This window comes from Halichoeres trimaculatus, unplaced genomic scaffold, assembly GCF_033239565.1.
Source record: "Halichoeres trimaculatus isolate MK-OKI-2021-1 unplaced genomic scaffold, fHalTri1.1 fHalTri1_scaffold_22, whole genome shotgun sequence".
NCBI lineage: Eukaryota > Metazoa > Chordata > Actinopteri > Labriformes > Labridae > Halichoeres > Halichoeres trimaculatus.
In genome coordinates, this window is record NW_027437200.1 from 20,039,842 (window position 1) to 20,048,989 (window position 9,148).

The following is a 9,148-nucleotide window of genomic DNA, read 5'->3' on the forward strand; positions in this document are numbered from 1 at the left end:
TAAACTGGAGATTTGTTTCCAGACTGAAGTGTGGTTGCCACAACTTGTTGCCATGTCAAGTATTTTCTGCTTAATCCCTTGTGTGAATAGAATCTGTAACAATTTGTAAATAATTAGAATACTGGTCCCTCTCTTTGTTCTGAATTTTGATCCTCTCTTTCAAGACAAGTTTTTCAACATCAAGTTACATCGATAACTTTGCCAGTATCCTCTCCCTGCAGCATCTGGCTTGCCTTCAAAGCCTTCGGTGACTGTAGTTTATCCTGCTGCCTGTGTGGAAAAAATAAATAAATCAAAGGAAAAAAGCAAAATTTATGAGCAAACTATTAGAAAATAAACAAACAAACAAAAATGAACGTGGGCATTAGCCTGAACCTGGAAGTAACAGAAAAGGTTGAAAAATTAATTTTCAGCAGTTTGTCAAGTGAAAGGTGTTTATGATACAATCAACTGACTTCTCAGTAAAACAATGTCGCCCCCTAGTGGCAAAAAGATGAAACTTGTGGCCCCGTTTTTACCTTTTGCTTTTATAAAAGTACAAACAAAGGTAGCTACAAACACAGGCAGTTGCCTGGGGCCCCAAGATTCCCAGGGGCCCCCAAAGCATCTCTTAAAAACTGATTTATGAAGTTCTCTTCAATTGAAAGCATTTCTTTTTTCTAAATCTTACTTCACATGCTTCAAAATGCATCAAAAGGCTTAATCTTTAATGATGGTTTTGGGTACTCCCACTCCCTTCTTATTCAATGAGATATTCCATGTTATAACACATCTGAAAATTTGATTCAGGAAGAAAGTGGTAAAAACACTTTTTTCCCATTTTTTTCTCATTTTCAACCAAGTGAGAAATAAAAACAATGTTGCTCTGAGATCTGAGATAAACATATAAGACTTTTAGGATAGGATAATTTTCTCAAAATCAAACTTTTTGAGTTGGTGATAAAACATTATTGTACAAAATCTCTTTTTTTTATACATAACTCACTGGACAGGTGGTCAAATAAAAATACATTCACTTTAAAATAATAGTATCAAAAAGTATGGTAACTGTAAATATCACCTCTTTCAGTAGACTTTTTTCCAGTTTTATGTTGTGCTTGATATTTACATATTTTATCTTTACTAAATTGTTTTTTTTTTTCAATATTTACCTATTGTAATGTTTTTCACTTCATACTTTCTTGTTTGTCACTGTTACTCTGTAAATTCCCCACTGTGGGACAAATAAGCTGTCAATTGACCATAAAAGATTTCAAATCCAGGACAAAGTGGACTAAAGTATGTATTCACTTTTTTCTAAATCAAACTAAAGTACAGAACTTGAGGAAATACATTTAGTTGAGTTAAGTTACCATGTACAAGATTAGCACTGTCTCATGCCTTGATTCTCGGAAAGAGACAGTGGACCCAGGGAAGGCCAGTCCAGCTCTGAGGAAGATGAGGTACAAGGACATGGAGGGCCCCACTGACTGGGTTTGCCTTGGGCCCCCAAACGACTAAATACACCCCTGAGTCTCCAGCAAACATTGTATTTATTTAATCTCTGCCACTTCTGTCACTTTCTACGGCTTCTTTTGGCAATTGGAAATGCCCATGCCAATACGGAAGAGCCCATTCTGTTAAACCAGAGAAAGTTGATTAAAACCTTACAGTCTCCCTCCACAAGGGGGCGACATCCTCACTCTCATTAAGTATCAGGGTTCTCAGTTGTGCTGCTCTTAAGCATTAGAGCAAATTTTCCCCTTTAACAAAGAGTGACAGCAGAGACCTTCATCATCAGTGTCTCTTCCAATATGACAATAAAAGGTTTATTAAACTCTAAATTCTTTGACACTGCCTAAAATATTAATAAAAACACATTTGAACAATTTGAAAATAATGCAAGCCCTCAATTTCATTAATCATGGTACAAAAACAACTTTCCCCAACTGCAACAGCCTGAAACAGGTTTTGAGTAACCTGTTATATGCAAGGTTATAATAGTTTTGGATTTGTCATTATAGTTTAGTTTTAGTTAGTTTTGTCTTTTTATTTTCCATTACAGTTTAGTTTTAATTAGTTTTAGAGCAGGCATTCTAGTTTTTATTTAGTTTTGATTTTTGCAACAAGGCTTAGTTTAAGTTTAGTTTTAGTTTAGTTTTAGTTTTTTCATACCTTATTGACCAGGTGCAGGATTAAAAAAGGTCAGGTTTTCAAGTCCAACATAGTGCTCACTGCTCAGTCAATGCTGATACCGAAATGTTAACTGCTGTCTTAAACACATGAAAATAATATAAACTTAGTATAAAAAATATAAGCATCAATTATATAAAATAATGTTGACATAAATTACATAAAGATAATATTAACATAAATTATTTTTTTTTAAAAAAACAATATAATATGAGCTTCAATAAATAAAAACTTGGACTCTGCAATAAATCAGAGCATCTGTAACAATCAAACTATTACAGATGCTCTGATTCATTGCTCCACTACGTTTGGTCGCAGCACAGCGCACAGCCAGTCAGTGCAGTAAACAAGCTCGTCCCTATATGCCGCTATGATGATGCTGTGCGGCACTGACAACTGCCTAAAACCGTCATAAAATTGGTTGGGAAAATGCGTCGGACTAATTTAAATACTAAAGGCTATTAATATTGTCAGAAACTATAACTAAAGGAATTTTGTCTATCATTTTAGTTAGTTTCAGTTAGTTTTGTGAACACAAGATACAGTTTTAGTTTATTTATCGTTTTTGTTTTCTTTTCTGGTTTTTATTAGTTTGAGTTAACTGCAATGTATTTTAAATTTTAGTTTTCATTTTTAGTTTCGTTTTAGTTAACTATTATAACCTTGGTAATATGTGACAGGTATGATTCTCTTTTTGTCAAGTTTTACTATCAAAACCTAACCGGCGCATTTTCAGCTCATTTCAAGGCTTATATCACAAAACGGGCCAGTGCATTGACATGAATCACTCATTATGATATAATCAAAAATGAATTAAAAAACAATGGCTTATCATTAATATAAATAGTTATATAATATTTTATTATATTTGTATGGAGTATTTCCTGAAAAATTAATCCTCCACCCTGCGCCTTTAAGTGAGAGACTGGTTTGATACACAGGCTGGAGCTGATATTTACCATTCACACCCATGACACTTTGTTGATACTCGTCTTGTGTTTCCTCAGAGCCGTCCTTGTTGGCCTCTTTCCACATTAAGCAATGCACTGGCTTAGACAACAAAGAAAACTGAACACTGCCAGCTGTGTGTGTAATGTGGGCTAAAAGACTCTCACCTGTCTGTCCAGGTCTGATTTAATCTTTATTACACTTTCCCATGTCAGTGGCCTAATGTTGTAACAACCTGAAATAGATTCTGGACAGTAATATGCAACCTGGACACATGGGGTGCTGTGGAGCTCCAGGGCAACAAATGTATTAGCCTGGTGTAAAATTCTCTGGAGATACACGTCATTGTTGAAACTTAATTTTTTAAATGAATGTCAGTGGCTTAATTCTGTAACAGCCTGAAATGAATAGTGGAATATTCCCCACGCCCCATGTTCCCGGTCTGTCAACGTGAGAAAATTGCATGCACTGGAAAAAAAAAAAAATTAAGAACAAGGAGGAAGTTAAAGTGAAAAATAAAAGCCAAGATTCAGAGGAAGTTTGTTTGTTTTGTTTAGTAAGCAGTTTGTATGCCTACCTGTTTCTTTTCTCTCTCCATGTGAAATTCCTGCTTGTTTTTGGAACAAAATTTTAACAAGATTGAACAAGAGAATAAAATCTGGAAACTGTTTTGAAGTGCAACTGTTGCTTAATCTTCATGCCTGAAGTTATTTCCTGTTTCAGGTTTTCTACAAAGACCCTAAACTGAACCCTTACAATGAACCCAAAGTTCAAATTTTTAATAATGCTTCATCAGTTTAACCAGTTATTAATGACAGTGACAGAGGGGTTTTTTTAAGCAGTAGAGGCATATATGATGGTAGGCAAGTAGGAGTGAGGTACCTGTGGCGCTAATTCTAAAATTACTTTTTCTTATGTTTTTATAAAGGCCATATGATATACATGGTCCTGAAAAAGTCTCACTTTAACATATTTCCTGTTCAACTTAAAGGGGCTGTGATGAGTTTCTGAGTGATCTTGAAAAAGTCTCCCTTCTAGATATATGCCTGAATGTCCTCCACACTTTAAGATGAGATTATCAACGCAAACAAAGAGTTATTTCTTTCTTTTTTTTTCAACATTCTTTTTTATTGAGTTTTTGGCACAAGGTGAGCAGAAATTTACCATTTGTTACAATGAACATGCATATACATACCACCACCACCCCAAAAAAAGGCCAAATCTGCATTAAGTTTTTCAGAATAAAAGAGAAAAAAGAAAAATAAATTAATGCATAAATAAAATAAGGTAAGATTAATAATAATAATAATAATAATAATAATAATAATAATAATAATAATAATAAAAATGAAAGAAAATAATTAAATAAAATATTTAAAATATTTAGAAAAAAGGAAAAGAAAATAATAAGCTATATGCACATACATACATATACAAAGTAGTAGTATTAACAATAATAACTAGAAAATAAATTACTAATAAAATACCAATAAAGAGTTATTTCTGAGCGATATTTCTTAGCTTCCTGATCTGGTCGGGCAGGACTGGATTACAGCACATCAAAGTCTCTTTGACGACACCACACCGACTGATGAAGTTAAGTAGTAAGAAGAGGGTTGGGTTGTCTCAGCTGAAAAAGATTTCTGTGATTAATTTTGTTGTGGTGGTGGACACTTGAGCCTAACTGTCAGACAGAAAAAGGACAGAAGAGAAGAGGAAAGATAAACAGGAGAGTGATAGAGCACGAGCTAGAGGCTAACACAGGAGCTAAACTGTTTGTGCTAATGTTGACTCCAACACACAGTCAGCAGTTATTCTGCAGTGGTCTGTTCTAACTTGAGAGTCTATCAATAAAATGAAGAGTGAGGTTACGTTAGCTCTGATTGGTAGATGACTGGCAGGACATAACCAGGATTTACTGACGTTACACATTACAGACATGTCTTAGAGCATTGGGTTGCTAGCTGTGCTAAATATAAACAGCTACTAAACTACTTACAAACTGACAGTGTTTACTTGTTGTCACGTTAGCCTACAGATACATCGGAGCACCAGGCTACCGATAGCACTACATATAGCTGGATGCTACAACATTTGCTTGATGTCATGTTTCAAACCGTAGCGCTACGTAACCGTACTGATAAGTATCTTACCTCAGCGCGTTATATCCAGTAAAAAGTTGTCTTGAACATAGAAAATTTGTTTTGATCTGATTTTGATTTAATTCCAAAACAAACACACGCCTCACTAAAAGTTATTTACAACTGTGTGTGTGAAACTCTAGGCCAGAAAGTGGCGAGGAAAGGACAGATCTTGCTTGGAAGTGTGGATTATAAAATCTTCACATGGTCTTCAGAAGCACTAAGTTTCTGACTGTTAGTCGGCATGATCTGTCGATACATTCAATATGAAAGAAGTGACACTTTGGCACCACACCCAACCAGACAACTAGAGACTGCTATTTTAATAATAGGCCTACTACAGGAGTGATTTAGCCCTTTGAGACGTGTTATCTTGGCATTCATGTGTTTGGGTTGGTATGTTTCTGAATAAAGGATTTGATCTACATGTGCTCCCTGAGGTCACGGAGACAAGCGTTGACTTGAGTCAAACTCTGTGCCCTGGTGTGTGGAGAGGACAACCTTATGTGTTTCTAAAAGTCACGATCAATGCATTTCAAATAACGGCTGAGGGGCAGATTGCTTCTGTTACTCATTTATTAAACCCTCGTTGGTCACAACATAACAAACAGTTTCGAGTAAGCACCCAACTTTTCTAGAAAGATACAAACAAGGTTTTTATTTCAGGTCACAGACTAAAACATGATGAGTGGAAAAAAATAATTTTTGTTTGTTGCTGGTGTTAATCGCACGACAAATGAAACTGGAATTCTTCAGCGTTTTCAGAGTGATGGCGACTTTTATGTCTTGTGAGTGTCCAGTTTCTTAGCGAGGACATCAGGTTTCTCCCCCGAGAACTGGTCGACCTGGATCAAAGAAGGTCAAAAACACAGCTCAAGTTAGAAAAATTGTGTTTTTATTACACAGATGATGAAGTCTGTGTTTTTACTTCATTGTTTTGGTTTTCAGACTGAAAACTCCACTCTGATCTACTTTGACCCCAACGCGAGAAAACATGAATTTAGCAAAGTCAGAAGATTAAAGACCCGTTCTTCAGGAACATTTTCATTGGTCAGAAAGTGGTTTGATGGTCTTAGTAATCCAGAGAAACTGGTGTTTTATTAAACCACTGACTGAGTTAGAAAGTAACTTGTCAACAAAGTGGAGCTTTTACGGTTAAACAGGTGCTGTAAAGCGCTGGTGGAGACCAAAACTGAGCTAAAACATGAAATGTGTTCCTGAATAAATGACGCTGCCATTCATTATCTTACGTGCTTACCATCTTTCCGTTCTTGTAAAACTGGAACGAAGCTGTGCCTTTGACTCCACAGGCTGATGCTATTTTCTGTCCGAGAAAAGAGGACAATCGGATCAGTTTTTGTTTGATTTATGTCATCTGCATGTCCGTCCTCCTTCTTTGTTAGCTAATGTGACAGTAAATATGACAAAAACGTGTCAAGCTGTACATTCATGTCTTATTGTAGCTTATAGTAACATTAAAAACCCCCAAACCCTGATCCTGGTTCCCAGAAACACCTACATCAGCCTCGTCCACATCCACCTTAACGAAGATCACATTTTTGTATTTGGGATTCTTTGACGCTTCCTGCAAAAGAATAATATAAGGATCATTAAACTTGAAGTGGTTATGCTTTTATCAAACAACTGATAAACCTTTCCACAGTTGTTTTGAAAAGACTTGAGTGTCGACTCGTCCACTCACTTCAAACTTTGGGCTGCACTGTTTGGAATAGAAGTCCACCACCATCAGCCTGTTTCCAGCCTCCTTCAGGATTCCCTGGAAGTCCCCCTACAGGAGATAAACGGAGAGACACTTTTTATAACTCACTTTCTCATAGATAAATGCATACAGACTGATATTTATATAAAAAAAAAAAAAAAAACATAGAATGAGCAATCCATGCATGTATAGTCTGTGTGACTTCACCAATCTGTTTCTGAGGCAGAATTTAAGCTAACCATTGGTGGAAATGCTAACTCAACCAAGCATGGGGACAAAGAGGCACAGTTGAAGCCTTTAGCCACCTTGCTAACAGCTACAGCTACAGTTTCAGTCAAGTAACCTGTACCTGCAATCATTCAAAACTTCAAACATCGTCTTTTTGAGGTATCTCTCCGAAAGCCTGCCTCGAGTGGACACTCAGGGTACTGCAGTTTTGTTGTTTGCACTTGCTTCTGGCAGCTAGTCAGTCATTATTTGGAAGGAGTGTTTCCTTTGAAGCAAACTGCTTTCAGGCAAACAAGGAGTCTGACTTTGTGCCAGAAAAGTTCAGGTATTTTCTGGTTGTCTTACAAAAAGTAGATATTTATTTATTTATTTATTTATTTATTTATTTATTTATTTATTTATTTATTCATTTTATTTTATTAATTAAATAATTTATTTATTCTTTTATCTATCTGTTTTTCAAGATTTATTTTATTTATGTATTTATTTATATTATTTATTAATTAAATCATTCATTTATCCTTTTATCTATCTGTTTTTTTATTATTTATTATTATTATTATTATTTTTTCTGAAATTATTAGACAATAAACAGCATAACAATACTTCCTGAGACTGGGCACCAAAATACGCTTAATAACATATATATAATTTTAATACAGAAAAAAAAAACAGAGAAAAGGAAAAAAAATAAAAAAAATAAAAAAATAAAAGACATTTATGCATACATCTATACATACATACACTTTTTTAAGGGATTTTTTTTTTAATTGCTGGCTAAATATAAATCACTTATTTACAACAGAAATCACCCCGATTAAATCACATAAGTACAATTAAAAAAGCTTTTTAGGTTGAGTTATCGTCTCTCAAGCTCTACGGTGCTGTTTTAAATAAATAGCAACACAAAATGTTCATATTCATCCACATTTGTCACAGGTATTAATGATGTGTTACGCCTGAAAGATGAGACTTTCAGAGCGGTAGCTTGAGTGAATAAGAAGAGCCGGCTCCCAACTTTTTATCTTTCATTGCTCAGCTCTCAAACAGTTGCTCATGTTTGCTCACAGCACTTTGTTTTGATTGACAGCATGGCAACTCAGCATCTTTTAATCCTTTGTTTTTTGTTTATTAAGATAAGGTAATTATGACTGAGGCTTCTCATCAGAACACTGGATGCAAAAGTGTCAATTTATGCACAAATCACTCAAATTTCTCAGGTCAGGCTAAAATATGAGGCTACAATAACAGTAAAGTAGGAGATGTTCGGAGCAACAACCGGCTCTTCTTTGGGAGCCGAGCCAAAAGAACCAGCTCTCTAAACAGAGCTGAACTTCCCATCACTAACCGCAGCTTCCTGCACCCAGATCAACAGATTATCTCGTAGAGGGTGGAGGAAACCATTTCCACCTTACTGTAGGAGTGAAGGAGATTGAGAGAAAAAGAGATCCTATTTTCACAGATGAGGAGTTAATTTTTTGCTTCTATTTAATTTAATGATAGGGTTCATCAAAATAAACAGCAGTGAATCAGAAATGAATCAGGAAAAACTCACCAAGTCATTCGCTTTACGGACCATGATGACTGCTGAGTGCCAACTTGTCTTGAAGTGGAGGAATGTGGAAAACAATTTAAGTATCTGTTTTTTTATTTCAAGGGGAGGGAACGGAAAGTTTTCAAGCCAATTATATCAAGTGCACGAAAAGTTTCATCCCACTGTTTGATGTCATCCCACTTTCTTCCCACTCTGGATCCTTATTGATGACGCGTTGGTTATCTCAAAGCAATAAGGTGCTAAGAGGGTACTAAAATGTCAAGGCTTTTGGGTCTGTATGAAAAGGAAAGAAATCATTTCAACACATTGAAAGGGGTTTCTCAAGCATCTCGTGGGAGGTTAGTGACATGGAACCCTTGGGGCTAAGATTAAAGTCTTCATTGT

The 9,148-nt window shown here is 35.5% G+C and overlaps 1 protein-coding gene across 1 annotated transcript; it reads right to left on the reverse strand.

Annotated features, from left to right (window-relative positions):
- Positions 1 to 5,975: 5,975 nt before the first annotated feature.
- Positions 5,976 to 8,809, reverse strand: LOC141811379 (thioredoxin-like). Its single transcript, XM_074699420.1, has 5 exons — positions 8,765 to 8,809; positions 6,964 to 7,050; positions 6,781 to 6,846; positions 6,520 to 6,585; positions 5,976 to 6,106 (listed from the first exon to the last, which is right to left on the reverse strand). The coding sequence occupies exons 1-5, from the start codon at positions 8,786 to 8,788 to the stop codon at positions 6,041 to 6,043; spliced, it is 309 nt and encodes a 102-aa protein (XP_074555521.1). The 5' UTR covers positions 8,789 to 8,809; the 3' UTR covers positions 5,976 to 6,040.
- Between the last annotated feature and the right edge of the window lie 339 nt (positions 8,810 to 9,148).